The 17,789-nt window shown below is 35.1% G+C and overlaps 1 protein-coding gene and 1 long non-coding RNA gene across 3 annotated transcripts; both read right to left on the bottom strand.

Moving 5' to 3' along the window:
• Positions 1-256: 256 nt before the first annotated feature.
• Positions 257-9,924, bottom strand: LOC116296570 (uncharacterized). Of its 2 annotated transcripts, none has more exons than XM_089037721.1 (3): positions 9,675-9,924; positions 6,641-6,855; positions 257-1,646 (listed from the first exon to the last, which is right to left on the bottom strand). In XM_089037721.1, the coding sequence occupies exons 1-3, from the start codon at positions 9,721-9,723 to the stop codon at positions 1,137-1,139; spliced, it is 774 nt and encodes a 257-aa protein (XP_088893847.1). In that variant the 5' UTR covers positions 9,724-9,924; the 3' UTR covers positions 257-1,136. The 2 variants fall into 2 exon arrangements, with proteins under 2 accessions (XP_088893847.1, XP_031560466.2); XM_031704606.2 differs by lacking the exon at positions 9,675-9,924 and adding an exon at positions 7,384-7,979.
• A 1,613-nt stretch (positions 9,925-11,537) lies between these two features.
• Positions 11,538-12,054, bottom strand: LOC148913939 (uncharacterized). Its single transcript, XR_016119539.1, has 2 exons — positions 11,926-12,054; positions 11,538-11,840 (listed from the first exon to the last, which is right to left on the bottom strand). It is a non-coding gene; the product is annotated as an uncharacterized LOC148913939 (long non-coding RNA).
• Between the last annotated feature and the right edge of the window lie 5,735 nt (positions 12,055-17,789).

Genomic DNA, 17,789 nt, shown 5'->3' with positions numbered 1-17,789 from the left:
TACACTTATATTTCAAAAATATTGTAGAAACCAAAGGAGATAAGCGATAGGATATAGATTATTCCAGGATCTAAGAATAGCTTGTGTATCTTCTATTTACTCATTCTAGACAAGAACAACCATGGACCTTAGTGTTGAGATATCCATTGTTGTTTGTATTTCCTTTTCATCTTGTAGTGAGCTATCGCCTATCTCCTATCTCCTTTGGCTAAGACAAACTTTTAAAGTAGGTGTCATAAATAATTAGTATTCGACCTTGTCATACCCAGTAAATGCAAAGCAATTTATTCTCCGCGCGCAGGCAACAAAGTCCTTACTTTTACAAGCCAAATTTAAGACCCACACAGACGAGCAACTTTGCTTAGAACAGACTTAAGAAACGTTAGCAAAAACAATTTTCTGCGTCTTTTTAGGACAGTTTTTCATGAGGTAACTTCGGTACTCCGTTGATATTTGTGTTGTGAGCAATCTGTTGCATGCAACTTTACTTTTGCCTTTATGGACCCTCCCTCAGGCGTGGAAGACAAACTCATATTTCATAGATTTCGCAGAATACTGTACTTACATCGCGCAGTGTAATTCTCGCAACGCGCAAGGCACAGTCTGAATCTTAAGCTAAGGACACACTCTGCAACATTGCGCGCAATGTTGCATACAATTGATGTTGCAGGCCATAACACACGTGGCAATTTGTTGCACGCAACGTTGCTGAAGTAGAAAACTATCCTACTTCAGCAACATTGTCTACAATGCTGCGCGCATTGCTGTACCGTGTGTCCGTTCCTTCATTCGCTTGCTTTATACGCATATGACCGAAGTTTAATCTAAGACTTTTTACAGATGAATGAATATATGATTCTTAATACTTAAATACTAATGGCAACGCATATTCCATCAACACCGCGTGTAAATTTAAATACTGTGTATATTTACAAATATCGTTATGTTTATGATGTTGAGAACGAATGATTTCAAGTTTTATGACCATAGAAATATACCTAAAAAATTGCAGATATAATTTACTTAATTTAGAAATTGCTGTGCGAACTACTAAACCAGTTTTTGCGCACGAATGTTGAGTCATACTATATTGGATACAAATCAATTTTTTCATTTTCTTTTAAAGACTAGATTCATCATGATTTAGTCTTAATATCTTCATTAGGTGATGACAATGATTCCGAGTGCTTCCTAGCTTTGTGTCTTAAGTCGTCTATACTAGTCTTTCTAACTTCTTGATTCAGTTCTGGGGAGCCTGTTTGAGGTGTTTTCATGTATGGAATCATTGAAGGATGGAAGTAAGGATGTCGCATCAGAGATGGCGAGTAAAAGCCCACGCCGTTTGATGAAAGCGGTGATACTGCAGGAGACAACGGAGACATAGGACTAAAATGTGGACCAAATGGACTAAATGGAGGAGGTGCTGCGGCATATGGAGAGACAAGGCTAAGCGCAGGGACATGGTGGCCCCATCGCTCTAGCAACCCTGCTGGTACTCCAGGCATTGACCACCCCCCATGTAGCTGCTGCATTTCTTGTATCGATCTTTGGTACTCTGCGCCGGCTGGGTACACGTAGTTAGGACTCTCACGTCCTAGAGCTTTCTCTTTCTTACGCCATTTGGCTCTTCTGTTTTGAAACCAGACCTAAAATAAGTCAACAAGACATTATTATCTTTTTCAAACCATTCTAAAAGGCCAAACAGTTGAAATATCATTAGAACACTTTTGTCAACTGTCAAATTCACTACTGCCTGATTTGTCAGTAGACTAAAAATAGCATGGTTATTTACTAAATAAAATAGCAACGAGAACCTAGCATTCGCATTCTTAAACCATATTTCTGATATCTTCCTATTGGTACGAGATTTACTGTGTTTCTTCTTGACACAGGGTTCCCAACTGAGAAAATGTAACTTTTCAAATATGGTGTAAAACTATTATGTAAACTAGCTATGTTCGAGTTTCGTGAGCGCCCAAATAATAAATGTGACTTCACATGCTTCTCACTATTATCGTCAGTAATGGATGCACTGATTTCACCAGATTCTGAGGGTTTTTTTTATATAAAAATACACTTTAATATTTCATTCGGTTTAGTTCTTTTTGCCATACCTGATCGGTCTGGATGGATTTAATGGCAGAGAATAAAATACCACATAAGATAATGATGGAACAGCATTAAATCTTGTGGTTAGAATCACTAGGATTATCCTGATACTACGAACCCAGACGAAAATATCTTTCAAGATGTTCTCGCTACTTTCAACAGGCACAATAATAATAGAATCAAAAGAAAGAAGAAAGAAAGAGAAGTACAAGATACAGTAAGGAAAAGGAAAGCGTCCTCGTTCAGATTGATTGCTAACAAACCGCATCGAGACAGTATTTTTTAACGTCCGTTTGTTTTAAAACAAACGATTAATGATTTATAAGTGAACATTCACTTTGATTCATCTAGGCGGGGTATCAATTATAGACAGTAATGAATAGTAACTTTATACCGATAATAACGTTACTGGCGGGAGGAAATTAATCGGATTATCTCGCCTTAATGATATCGAAAGGTTTTAGACTTAGTAACAGAAGGTTGCTTATATATACTTAGTGCTCGTAAATTAATCATGATTGGTATTAATCTGATCAAACTATTTATAAAAGGTGAGGTAGAAATTCTAGAGGAAGGATCGAAAGTCCTTGCAAAATGCAATCTGTAATACAATCAAAATCCATAAAAAAACGTGAAAAATTCATTGATACGGATATAAATATTGGACCACTGTATGAATGAGTCAGAATAGTAAACATTTGTAATTAGTTTGAATTCCATGTTCGCAAACACTACCTACAGGAAAGAAATTTATTTCAAAACTAACTACAACGAAAATTTAACTTCAAAGTGCCACAAAATAAAATATTCAAGTCCATTATTATCTTACAGAAAAGCTAAACAGCTTGTTATCGTTTCCAAATAGTCCCTTGTTTCTCGCATATTAATTAGAGACATAACACCGAACTTGTTAATTCTTTCTAACACTTGAAAAAGTTAACTCTTCAATCAAGAGAGATTAAGATCTGTCATCGCCTGTCTTTTGGAGGGTTGTGTTATTGTAGTAATGATCAAGAAGATAAAAGAGCAGAAAAAAGCCTTTTGATTGAACATGTGATAAACTAGATAATACTGGAATTAATGTGTTTAATTTATGTTCAAAAACATTTCCAAAAAATATATAAACAAGTTTATTCTCGCGAAAAAAAGCTTCAACTCTTTACTTTCTTATGTCAATATTCAAACTAAAATAACGAAAATTAAAGATTATTGTTGAAATCTTTACATTAATCTCTAAAAAGAGATCAACAAAACATAACGAAATGATTAGCTCCAGGCAACAATGAGAATTTTTTAATTATTGCAGAACAGAACGTTTTGAAAAGCCAAATATCGTTTTTTTAATTTTTACAGTCTTTGTTCTCACAGTAAGTTGAACTTTAGCGAAGACCAAATCATAACACGTAGATCTAAATCTACTCGGAAAGATGTGTGTCAGTAAATGTCGAGTCCATAAATCTCATATCAAGGTGTTTTTTCTATATACTAATAATGATTACAATTTAGACTTAATTAACCCGGATATAATGAGTTTTTGTTTGTCAATCAAAGGTTTCTCGTGTGGTACATACATCTTTTACTCTCCAGCAAAACCAAGCGGCATGAAGTAAACTATAGCTCTAGCTACCACATTATATTAAACCTAAGCATCTTAGATTCATAAACAAATTATATATTCACTGTATCGTGTATTGGCTTAGCCATCTAATATCCCCAGATAGGATAACGTGTAAAACAGACAAGTTAAGTTGATTGTTTAAACGTGATTTTAATCTCATCGATAGAGTGTTTGGAAAAAAACTGCAAACAGCCCAAGGGTTTATTTGCTTTTCTCCGCATGGGGCTAATAGCTAATGCAAATTACTCGCGTAACAAAACTTCAGAAACTCGTCGATTTTATCTTCCTACATGTTTATCAAACTCGTGTAATGTGTATAAATTGTAATATCATCATTTAACATTCCATGTTGTATTAAGTTTGTATCAAGGAAATCATTCAGTTAGTGTTTTATCGTCTGACACCAACTCAGTTTCGAATCCCATAGCCTTGCACTAAGAGCAAGTTACATCTGTATAAGGCCATTTCGTGCTCAAGCTAACGGTCTAGTAATCCTATCGACTGCTGAATGTAGACTTAAACTCGTGTCTTTTCGAACGTGTCTAAATGAATCAACAATGATGTATACATTCTTGAGTGGATGTGTTCGCTATAAAATCACGAAAATTTATTATCCGACCGTTGTGTCCTCAGCCCAAAACTAAAGTACCATCGAAGCGTGTGTTATCATTTGAAATCGAATTTCAGCAATTTCTCATGACAAATGAAATCTTCAAAATATTGTTAACAAAACGACTTTTCAGGAATTTTTTAAATATATATATATCTTTGAACTTGTGTTTTTAAGTTCTATCGGTGATAATATTCGTGTTCATACAAGTTTGCTATCGAGTCCTTGGTATAGTATCGATATTGTACGCCATATTCAAGAGGACGAATATTGTATTCATGTATCACACATGTTTTTGCCTCTCCAAGATTGGTTATTACTCTCTCAGTAAAAACACATACAAACACATGAACACGCGCCTTCTTTCGCAATAAAGTCTTTATTCAAAATCCCAGTTAAACTAGGTTCCTTAACTGTTCAGCACCTGTCCGCGTTATTTTACCTTTTGGTAAGTTATCTTTGATTGAAAAATGCGACCTCAAAAACGTAATTCATCTCATATTAAACACTTAAATTGAAAGTTCAAAGTTTGATTTCGTTTTTCATCGATAATTTTACGAAAACAAACAGGATGAAAGCATTATCAAAAACCTTGGGATTACAAACTTAACTAATTGTTACCTCCAACAAGATATCAAGCTATCGAGTTACTAGTTCTCATCAAACACTTTACCATTGATATTCTTTGATATCAATACCTAAGTAGCTGATTCCTACCCCTATTGTATAACTAAAATGTCGAGTTGAAAGAGTCTAGCGGCGATAACATCAAAAGGAATTTTAAAATGAATGAAAAACTCAAACTAGTTTTTCAACTTACTTCGATACTGGGATATGACCCGGCCAAATTAGCCTTTTTTTACATTTAACTTAAATTATTTGCCAATTTAAAGCAGGTTTTATGATTTCAAAATCGACCACGTTGCAGTAGTTTATCTCTTAAATCAACATCAAATATAGTATGGATTTTATTGTTCTCTAAATGTATTGATATTAATTATCTGACAAACTGACCCCCAATTCACACTACTCTTCATCAACGCAAACATTTGATTTTCAATTAATTCACTCAATTTTGTATCGACTTGTAGAGTTTTAATTGGTCATTAGTGTCCATTTAAGAACGCTTGGCAACAGATATAGCACACTCTCTCTTATCAAATTGATATCACCTCGAGAAACTTCCAATTCATATCTTATTAATTTTACTTGTCGTATTATCTTTTTTTTTTTTCTTTTTTTTTTTTTTTCAATCAACCTTTTCTTCTTCATTTAACCTTTCTAACTTGTTTTCTTTCATATGATTTTTTTTCTAATTTTTATTCATGTTTTTATAGTCATTGTTAATTAAAGATTCTCCCTCGATTTAATATTTTAGCACAGTTCCATAGGCAAAATGTAAAATATATTCTTAAATATGAACAGTCGATGCAAGAACAGATCAAAAATACGGTCATCGAGGCGGTATTTACTAGTGGACTTCTAACTCAAAAACTGGTAAAAACCACTGAAAAGATCCGCTAAAACCAAAGAGAATTATAGTAAGTTTAAACAATTTCGTTTGTTTTGTGATTAAGAACAGTATGTCTTGTCTTTTGATCAAGACTCCTGTTCCAAGCGGTCTCATCTCTGCAAACTTGGGCACCGAAGTATCGTGATTAATTACTGGCTTGTAAAACTAAGACAATTCTAATTAAAGGTGACTTTGAAGTCGGTATTGCTTTAGGCTGTGCCGATGCCATGCGTCATAGGTCTTAATTTCAAAGACGGGCGAAAAAAGCTAATACGTTCTGAAGGACCAATCGATACCTCGATGACTGTTTCAAATAATCTCCAACTACCATTTATTTAAACATAAATAAGATACTTCGATATCTAGACTGGAAACTGAATTATTTTTTCATCGCGAGAAAATTTATTACAACATAAAATAGAGAATACGGGAATATCGAATTGGTTATCCGTTTGATGATAAATTATAGGACAAATATGAATTTGTTTGGATCGTAGAGTTGTATTTATTGGTTATAATGAGTCAAGTAAACACGGAAAGGAACGTAGTGTTTTAACTCAATTTATGAGGGTACAGTTTTCACAGCAGTCATAGAGTGTTTAATTAGTAATTAACAGTAATATAGCCAACCGTTATCTGATCTACTATGCTACGTTGGGAGCGAACCACCGATATCAACATATAGTGTTATGGCTTCAAGGAACTTTATGGTCCAATTTATAATATTCCTATCACATAATTACTAGTAAATTGATAATTTGAGATAGCAAGATTAGCCTAGACAACTCACCTGGACCCTTGCCTCGCTCAAGTCAAGTCTCAAAGCCAGTTCCTCACGTGTAAATACATCAGGGTATTGTGTCTTCTCAAACGCGCGTTCAAGCTGATGTAGTTGATACGTCGTGAAAGTCGTTCTACTTCTTCTCATTTTGCGTCCTCTGTTATCATCACTTGGACTGTCGTTGCTGTAGATCTCGTCTTTTTCGTCCGGACTTGGAGCATCGTCTTTAATTAATGACATTTATACGTTCTATCAAAATTATGATACGCTAATCTAAAGACATGACAAGAGTCTATTGACGTTTTCAAATTATTTCAATAGAAAAACCTTTATATAAATGAAAAACACACGAAAAATGGCCAAAATTGTCTATTTGCTTTTGCACTTTCTATGGGAATTGCAAAAGGGTTAGGCTTTTGGGGGTTGCGATCTTAGGGAAAGAGAATTAACTCTCCGCGCACCAGAGTGTTTAAATATATTTAGAAAGAAAGTCTTGTGATTTGATACGGTTAGTGATTTTATAAGAGCATAAATGTCCATAGCGTCAAACACATGTATTAGGTAGTTGGTATGTTGGTTGAAAGAAAGAATTACTTAAACACTTAGAATATCCCTGCTGCGTTTGCCATTAACGATAGCAACTATAGACGATTCACTTAGTGTATAGTACTTAACTTTAATGAGATTAATCTCTGCAGTAGATACGAGTAAAACGAATTCAACAAAGTATTTAAAAGGTAATAAAGTCTTACCAACATCGCTAGACTCGTCTTCGACTGACGTTGAGATTTGTTCGGCGTTCTGCGAGGTTCGGTTCTGGGGCTGTCGTCTCTCGTTGCTGCCACCAAGTATCATATCAATGGTATAACCTTTACTGGAGGCCTGAATTAAAGCTGACTCTATAGAGTGATTGCTCTTACTCTGTGATTGAACCTCATCTAGCGATCTCTCTCTTTCCCCTACACGATACATCATGCTTGGTCGATTTAAGCTGTTCATTACAAATCTGGTACTGACCCTAATAACAAGCCGAAATGTAACCGCGAATGCTCGTGCGTTCCCAAGAACAGCCCTTGTCTTTACAACCTGTTCGAGCGAGTTCAAAACCTCTAATGAATGCAAATTTAATATTTGCTTTTAATCTAAGCGCTTTTGTTTGGTAATCAAAATGACCGTATGTCAGTTTCTTAATTAGTGTTTATTTCACAATACAATAGGCTAAGAATAAATAACCTTTAACGATTGTCCAATCACCGAGCGAGAAGATAATTCAGCTCTGTTGGCCGGTTCGCCATTCTAGATTCTGACATCATCCTATGCGTGTTTCCTACCTTCTCGACACCTACTTCAACTATTTATTTTATAAATTAATAAAACAACATTTGGACATTTAAGGATACTCTTTAAGTCACCACCTTGCTTTGATAGTTAGAGCCAAATGAATATTAAGGACTTGTAGCTTTAATACCTTCTTGTTAGGGCTATTTTGGGCGCAGAATAGGGAAAATTAGCGGCCAATCAACCTAATTAAAAGAGCTGTATCGCCATGGCTATGAGGATAAAAGCGGGCGGTGTTTATCTACAGCAAATTTACTTACGGTGTAATTTATTTTCATTAATACTGATGCGCACTTGTGAGTTTTCAGTCAATCAGCCTCATCTTGGATTTTTTGATGCAGGAAGTTTGAAGAGCGCATTTGACAAAGTTAAACATGATTACCAGACGATTGATCAATTTCCTGTTATACACTCGAGGTAATTTCAAGCTAAGCTTTCACAGTTGGAGACCTCGCCAAGCAATTTTGTCTCATTACAGTGAAAAGATAATCCAACTTTATTATGGCAACCTACTGCGATTAAACAATTCGTCCAAAGTTGTATTACGCTAATAATGGAAAACAGCAGGGCGGCATAGGTTGTGTTGTTTTCTTTTTGTTTATTCCTAGTCTAATGTATTCACTTGGTATAATTAACGGACAATCCCTTGAGTTGAGATACAAAAGCATTGTAAATTAAATGAATACAGGGACAATAGAGTTTTAGGTCGTGATAGGATTGCTGTTTAATTTCTAGCTGGAGGGGTGGTTGTTGTTTATATTATTTCTTTCCTCTGAAGGCCTTTGTGATGCTTGTTTCAACACCTCCTCGCCAACTGTGTGGGACTGACGAGCCTAAATTCGAAAAACCAACGCATCTCTGTCCTTCCTGGTTCTCAACTAACTCAAAAACCTCCTTACATCCAACGGCTGTTACAGAAAACTACATAGGTCCCACTCTTGAAAGGAATTTAGCTCGAACAATACATCGGACTAAGCTTCAGTTTTACTTGGATTTGTTTATTGTTTAGAAGAATTTGTGTGGTCTTTGTGAAAAGAAGTCCAATATATCATTAGTCATCACCGATATAAAAAACGTTTTCTAATAACTCTTTTGATACTCTGATTACCAAAAGGCTTCACACCAGCTTTTCACACGAGACATTTATGCAAGCAATATGCTTATCTTTGCAGTGACAATTTCAAATTGAATCATATTACACCTTTTGCTGTTCATTAACAGAAAATGTACATTCATTTGTGCCAATAGTTGTATCAATAACGTGTAATGTACTTTCATCAACACCACAAGTAACATCATTAGCGCGGATCAACTTTCAATAACGACAATTAAATATGCGTGTGCATTCATAGACATCAATGGACAATCAATAGCGCGTTCGTACATTCATATGCGCGGAATGTATTTTCTTTTGCGCGAAATTCAACTTCAATAACACCAAATGACAAACAATAGCATTTATGGACAATCATTTAACCAAAAGTGAAAATTCATTAGTGCTATTAGCATAATCATTGACAATCTATAACGCGTTTGGACAATCATGAGGATCAATGTTATATTCTATAGCGTGGTTCGACAAACATTTGCACGATTCGAATGAACAATAAGAGAAATAAAACAATCATTTATTTATTTTAGCCTTTAATTTCTTCGCCATTTATACATCGTGGCAAATACGTTTGCATATAACTGAACCACTTACCACATTTAGCGATAGTGATAGTTGCCACATTTCTCTGGAACCCTTCCATTAGCAACTGCGTTCTGTAGTGACCTAGAGCAATCCCTCGTCGTCTTGCCTCAGCCCGATCGTTCGTATGTTGTTGGATCTCTGGACTGCTGATGTCGTCTTTGATTGCTGCTTTAAGTGAGCTAATTGCTATTCTCCTACGCAGCCGCTTTTATGGAGGCAGTTACCTGAGTTTTTTATATGTTTTAAAGTGATAAAAACAAAAATCGCTAATGATTGTTTTATTTCTCTTATTGTTCATTCGAATCATGCAAATGTTTGTCGAACCACGCTATAGAATATAACGTTGACCCTCATGATTGTCCAAATGCGTTATAGATTGTCAATGGTTATGCTAATAGCACTAATGAATTTTCACTTTTGGTTAAATGATTGTCCATAAATGCTATTGTTTGTCATTTGGTGTTAGTTGAAGTTGAATTTCGCGCAAAAGAAAATACATTCCGCGCATATGAATGTACAAACGCGCTATTGATTGTCCATTGATGCCCACGAATGTACACGCATATTCAATTGTCGTTATTGAAAGTTGATCCACGCTAATGATGTTACTTGTGGTGTTGATGAAAGTACATTACACGTTATTGATACAACTATTGGCACAAATGAATGTACATTTTCTGTTAATGAACAGCAAAAGGTGTATAAGTTTAAAAAGACGTTTTCTAGAGCGCCTTGCCACGAGTTCAGCAGAATCTAAAACATTTCACACCCTTAATTTCTTAAAGTATTAGAATAATTGTGAATAATGTTTATAAATTACTTTATAAACAATAGGCTTTAGTCCTTCAAACTGTTGACAAAAAGTACTCAGAACTGTGTACCGTTACTTTATCCAAAACAAACAATGCTCGCAATTCTTAAGCTTTCCTGATTAATCTACTTAAGATTACCATTATTAATTTGGAAAGAAACAACGCAGGAATCGACGTCTTACAACTTTGAAGTCAGAAATTTCTGGTTAGTCGTGAAGTTATGACAAATATTTAATATATAATTGTCTTTGGTACAGTGTTAATCTTTCTTAAATCAGCCGACAAAAGAACAACATTTGTTCAATTATTCTAAGATTACTGCACCGAATTAGCGAATCAAGATTTATTGGACAATTTGAGTCCAACCTTTTTTTCATGATCCTGTTACTAAAGCAAGTTATGGCTACTTTGGTATCGCATGAGGATGCTGAAGTCTCTATTTTATCTTAGTCAAACAAGCGTTCTGCGCACAGCTGCGCCCCATTTTTCTTTCTATCTTTTTCTCCTAATATTGAGGAAGTTCTTTGCTCTGTGAGGGGTTGTGTTGAGGTTTTCTTGGTCCCTTCTCATCGACATTTTCCTGTTATGTTGTGATTTGAAAGTTTTGTTAGCAACTGTGCAATGTTCTTTTCTTTATTCTCTATTCAAACGTCAACTATAACCTAACATGTACGATACCAACTCGATCATGGATTGGCGGACATTACACATACTACGATGCCACTAAAAAGGCATTTAGGAAGCGTTTCTCTTAATTGTTGAACGCATTTTGTGACGAACTGAATTGTGTTTTCGTTAAAGCAAGTAGGTGTTTCCTGAGCTTTGTTGCTGGGAGTCAGGCGTTTCTATCTGCGTCCATCTGGATGGAACTACGTCATTGCTTCTTCCTCTTCCGTCATTCAGCTTACTTTCGTACTTTGTGATCATCGCCACCAATTTTAAGAGAGTTTGTCGACTTTCCCGGCACGTTAATAAATAAAAATCATTAAAATCACCGAAAATCCAGATGAAAAATATTGAATATTGGTCATGTTTCAAGTGGTCAATGACAAATGGTTACTTTGGCTGTTCAAGCAGTTTAATCATTCTTTCATGTTACAACATTAAAATACTTTTAATTGTTATTTATAAGAGTCAATGAAGATTATTTTAGAGTTTACAAACTTGTGTAGAGGTTGCAAAGGCTTTATCGTGAGACAAGAGACCATTCATTCGCAGAGTTTTTACGACATGTTATAAAACTGGCTATCTACCAATTTGGTTGTTTCCGAATGAGTGTTCCAAGTGCACGAACCCTTTGCCAGTGTGTTTAATCTTTGTTCTTGTAGCTAGATGGATTCCGTGACGAACTCAATCTTGCAGCCTGTATGTAATATTCATACACAAGCATGTTTTGTTTAGTGAATAGTGTTGTACAGTGTGTGGTCAGTAGAGTATAGTATACATACCTGCGACAGATGTCATGAATAAAGTGATTTTTTTTCATATTCAAACTAGTAATGGTCCAATGGAGAAGGTTTCGTTTACACTTTTTACAAGTTCTTGGACGAGGCATTAGATTTGTGTACAGTAAATAAAAAAAATTTACGTTTATTGACGTCTTTAATTTCATTATAATTTTTTTCTTTTTTCTTTTTTCAAATCTTAGTCTTCCTGTTGAAATTATTAACAACAACTTCCAGTTTCCAAAAGCAGCATCTTCCCATGGAAGCTTTTTGTCTCTTCATATTTCAAGGACAAATACTCAGAAAATAATAACCTATTTAGGCATTCTGTCCTAACACACATAGATTCAAGTTTTATTCGATTTAGTTCAAAGTGAAGCGTAAGGATTTTGCTGACCGGTATCCGTTACAAAGTTTATCAAACTCGACTAGTCGTACTGCCTCAGTTGGCTGCATCGATCAAACCACATCGACCTATGATATTGGTTTTTATCTATGATATTCTATTACTGTGATATTCTTTGCAAGTGGACTTTGCATCTTTTTATCTGCATTTTTATGGCCTTCAGAACTGCATGACACTGTTTATAACACGTTTACGTTCATATACGCCTATTTCAATAAACGCTGTCATCGCCAAAGGATGCAATAGGCGAAAAGCGATAGAAGATAGGTCATTCCAAAGATCCAAGAATAGCTGGAATGACTTGTGTTTCTGCTTCTCATTCTCGTCCAGAACGAGGATCTTAGTGTTGAGACTGATTCAATATTCTTTGTGTTCAACGAAAACCATTTCCATGTCGCAATGACCTCAGTATCATCTATCGCCTTCTGCGATGACAATGTTTATTGAAATAGGTGTGTATATAAATTGATCATTTCTCTCGTGATTCAACCAGAACGGCTCCAAGCAAGTAGCAATCTTAATTTCAATCATTCAACGCTACAATAACCTCAATAAATTTCCCACGAAATTTTTTGATCGACTGTTAATTAACCATTGTGATATTGTCAGGTTTCTTCGTGCTTTGATTTTGGAATTAATTCTAGAATAATACGATGAATAAATCAACCAGAAAAACACTCCAAATCACTGCTATAATCCTTGATGGAATCACTTATGCCCAGGTTATTTCATAATATTTCGTTTATAACGTCATTATTGGGGATAAAGTTCAGTGGTATCGCTCAAAAGATCGTTAAAGAATTTAAACAAATAAAACTGATAATGGACTGATTTCTATTCCTCACTTAACAAATTGTTTTAATTACTAAACTGATAAGAATTTGTTAAGAGTACTTCGGATTGATATTGTACCTCAGGTGCTACTGAGTCACGCAAAGATGAAATTAAAGGATTTACACGACCACCACAGGAAATAATTACTCTATTATGGCTAGTATGAATTTTGTTTAACTGTTTTCTCATATTATAGTTTCCAAAAGCTTTTATAAAAGAATTTATGTTTTAGATTTCTGTTATGCCTTGGAACACACGCGCGCCGTAAGGTAATAAAATGGCGGGAATTTCTCGCTCAATGATTGGCTTATTCAATTAGAGAGAAAAAGACGGTGAAATAGGATCAAGCTCACACGAAAAAAAAACCCACGCTCTTTAATATGATTAATTTATAGGATATCTGCCTATTATCTCTATATTAAGGGTTATGTTATTGTAACTGTTGTAGTTTTAATTTCTTTAGCGAAAACTGACGTCAATTGATTTGGAGCTCACTTGGCCATCCTTTTCCACTTGTAAAAACCTGACTAAGCATTGCTTGGGGAACTGTTTGTATTTTAGTCTAAAAGCAAAATCTTCATCCGCAATTGTAGCTCATACAGGGTAATTCATTTCTTTACACTTTTTAGATAAACGGCTCAGCAGACTACTCGGTGCTAACAGTTTTATATTTTATATCAACAATAGACTACATCAACCCCTTCTTCTCTCCTACAAAAAACTCTCCTTCTGAGAATATTCAAAAGCGTTTGTGCGTCTGGTTCATTTGGATTTTGAATGATGTTTACGTTAGAAAACATGTGATCATTATTGTAGTTGTCTGAACAGTAAGTCTTGGGTTAACTATTTACAACAAACACACTTAACTACTATCACCCGGCCGGTATATTGGTATCTACAAGGCTGATGATCCCAGACCAAGAACAGACAGTCATCAATTATATCTGAAGTGGTGTCGATAATAAAATGTTATATAACCACTGATATGCGATATTTACAAGTGAGTTAAAGACTGTTATATCCGTTATACGGTCAGCGTGACTCAGCATAAGACGTAACTTACTGTACATGTTTACAAGGGATAGACATATTTTCCGATATGGTGGCCATCTTGAATTATATTGTTTTAATTAAGACATTATGAATTGCTGAGGGGGCAACTATTGGAAAATGTATAGACTTCACAGCTGTCAGGATGTCTTTTTATACTGTATTTACGGTTTTCAATGAGAAGCACATCTAAAAAGCAATTGAATTTGTACGAAGACTTTAATTAAATTATTTAAAAACGTTACCCCCCACTCTATGCTTTATAAATTTTCTACGTGTTTTCCCCCTCGCGTAAAAAAGTTCCTAGATCTTCAGACCTGCTTTATATAAGACCAAAATGTACGGCGAGTTCGTAATTGTCTATCCTTTTACAAGTACTGAATTGTACAATCTACGTAAAAAATCCAAGTTTTTAGATCCACAGACCTGCCTTATCATGAATGACTTCCTCCGACGCCTCTGCTGGTCGTCAAGCATCATCGAGGATAAACTACAACTCTCAAAACACACATTAAGGGAACGGAAACTGATTCTCATCTCATCTGTCATAAGTAGGATGTTGAAAAAATGATGCTTTTGTTGAGAGAGAGTCAAGGATGGGCAAGCGCTTTGTTCGTAATAAATTTTTTTCACCAGAAGTTCTGTAAAAAATATATGAAGTACCTCTTGGATAGAGGCAGTAACAATAGACATTTAGTACAGGACTCTTAGTGTTAAACAAAGGAACTTCCGGTAACACAGGAACCACCAGCTCTAGCTGTTGTTAAAAAAATTAATCAAATTCATGAATAAAAAGTAAAAATTTCAAGAAAATTCAGGAATATGATTTCAACATGTAACGTGTATTGTAGATAGTTGACGCCTGTCGCTAAATAGCGCTTTCATTATCATTTTCTCATGCTCTCATACTTCAAAACAGTTTTAAGACTATACTTCTTACTTACCCAGAAATTTATTAAACCACATCAGTGAGACGTATTAAGTTCGACGACCATTGCTTAAGGTTGACATAAATATTCAGGTTAAAGAATCTTTTTATATACTTTTAACGAAAAAAACTAGCGATAATAAATGACTCAAACTCTTTCTGTTTCACTTTGAAAATGATGTCAGCGGCACTTGAAAGGTCAGTTACTATCGCTAGTTTTTTTCGTTAAAAAATAGATATTTAGAATAACATATTTGACGCAGAATTCCCATTTTATTATTAAACTCAAATATAAATTATTTCAAGAGCATTACCAAACCACACCGTTAGGAAATGGTTGCGTTACATTAATTCGTTGACCGGAGACTGGGACGAGTGTTCAGTTTGGTAGATGGGAATGCATGGGTTAGCTAACGTTTTACAATGACGTACATCCCATAACTGATTTCTTGCCCATCTATTGATGGTTTCCACAGCCGCCATGTTGGATGAATTCAAGCTTCGTCATTAGTCTCTTTTGTTATGTCATCCAACATGGCCGCCGTGTCTTTTGTTATTTCATTCTCTTGGGAATGTTTGAAAACCAGCAATGATATCTATATCTGCACGTCTTAACTTCTTGCGCGCTCATAATATTCAAGTGCGCATGTCATTAAATATGTATAACACCCCATAATTTATTGCCATTCATGTTCCCTCAATGCGCATGTGTGAGATATCTATTCCTTTGCACTCGTACTATTCAAATGCGCATGACATTAGATATCTATAATACTCTTAAATTTTTCTTGTGTTTAGTTCTGTCTTACTACAGATGTCATGAAGTTTCTATAACATCCTTCAATCCTTTGCGCCTTCATGTTGTCTCACTGCGCACGTGTATACATTCCATAATTTCTTGCGTGCTCATGATATTCAAGTGCGCATGTCATTAGATATTTGTGAAATCCCGCAATTTCTTTTGCTTTTATTTTGCCGTACTGCGCATGCCACGAGATATTTAAATCCTTGCACTTTCACGTTACCTTACTGCGCATGTCATGAGATATCTATAAAATTCTTTAATTCCTTGCACTTTCACGTTGCCTTACTGCGCATGTCATGAGATATCTATAAAATCCCTTAATTCCTTGCACTTTCACGTTGCCTTACTGCGCATGTCATGAGATATCTTTAAGCTCAATTTCCTCAGCTTCCTCTATCTTTTTCTTGGTTTCTTTTTTCTGTTTCGTAGTTTTTAAACACCGTCCATTTCGATACAACTCCACGAACAGGATAACCGTACTAATGAGAACAAACGTCACGACAATACCAGCGAACATATAAAGCGCCATGTTTTCATGATGAACTTTAGTTTCTGGAGACAATGGAGTATGATCGTCCATCTTACCAACCCTCGGCGAGTGGTTAGTTATATTGATACGACTTAATAATTCTTTGGCTTCTTTTGTTAGTGAGTACGCATGCGTGTCTATGGGTGAGGGCAACTCAGACATCCCGGGTGTGCGGGCTCATTTGGTAATCGTTTTGAATCTATAGATTTCTCTACATCTGAAAAAAAAATAATTTAACATCAAATTTCTCAATAGAGTAAGAATTTCTCGTGTCAACTGCAGCGTTTTGAGGAAACGAAACAACTTGTAATTCAATTATTTGTAAGATATACACTTGATAACGCTAGGGAGGTATGAATTTCACAACAAGTTTTGATTATTTTTTCAGGCTTTCAAAAAAAAAATCTTTCTTCATATCTATGGCCCTGACTCTATAAGATACGATTCAAATTTTCTTGTAATATTTCCCACAGACAGTAAATAGTTACCATGGATATTAAACGCAATAAATCTAGCCAATAGTTTTCACTGTTGCATGATAAACAGCACAGACGTCGTCAGCCATAATAGATTAAAACCTAATCGTACAGGTTCTACCAGCGAGTTTATTCGTAATCAGTAGATAAAACAACCATTACAGTTCGTTTAGATTATAATATCTTTTAGAAGCGTTAGATTAACAATGTGTTTGTCGCCTGAATAGGATATATAGTCATTATTCAAGCCACGACCATCATATAAAGTATCATAAAAAACACGTTATAATAAAATGGCGACGAAGCATCCGAATGTTATATAAAGAATTTCTGTTCTTGTATAACTCTAATTTTAACCGGTTAAACTTACGTTTATTTCCAAGGGATTTCCATCCATTTTTCCATCACATTTGTTTTCTATTTTCCCATTTAATATGCTTCCTTTTTTACTGTAGCAAGTTATGGCGATCGTTTCATATTTGTTCCTTTTCGTTTGGAGCCAATAAGGGGATCGTAAGGAGTCATTAATAATGGAATACTATATGTTATCATGTGGTATCATGGTGTATATGTATAGAAATCTACCTGTTAGGTACTTGTGAACGACTTGCTCGTTGATTACTGGTGCCGACCCAAGGAATCCCCTTTACTTGTACACTTATTTATCACCCCTTAACGTCAAAAATGTTTTATTTTCTATTTATTCATTTATCATAGTTCAATGTCAAAGATACAACAAAAAAAGCTTTGGGTTTCCTGTGTTTCTCTCTACATGTACAGCGGTCTTTCGAGTTTGAGGAAGCGCGTTTCATTGAAATAAAAAATGGTGTTTCCTTTCA

The sequence above is a fragment of the Actinia tenebrosa genome, unplaced genomic scaffold (assembly GCF_029948245.1).
Source record: "Actinia tenebrosa isolate PJP-AT-01 unplaced genomic scaffold, QUT_ActTen_1.0 PGA_scaffold0__85_contigs__length_37466705, whole genome shotgun sequence".
In the NCBI taxonomy this organism is placed as follows: domain Eukaryota; kingdom Metazoa; phylum Cnidaria; class Anthozoa; order Actiniaria; family Actiniidae; genus Actinia; species Actinia tenebrosa.
The sequence above is the reverse complement of the archived record's forward strand: the minus strand, read 5'-3'. Positions and strand labels throughout refer to the sequence as shown.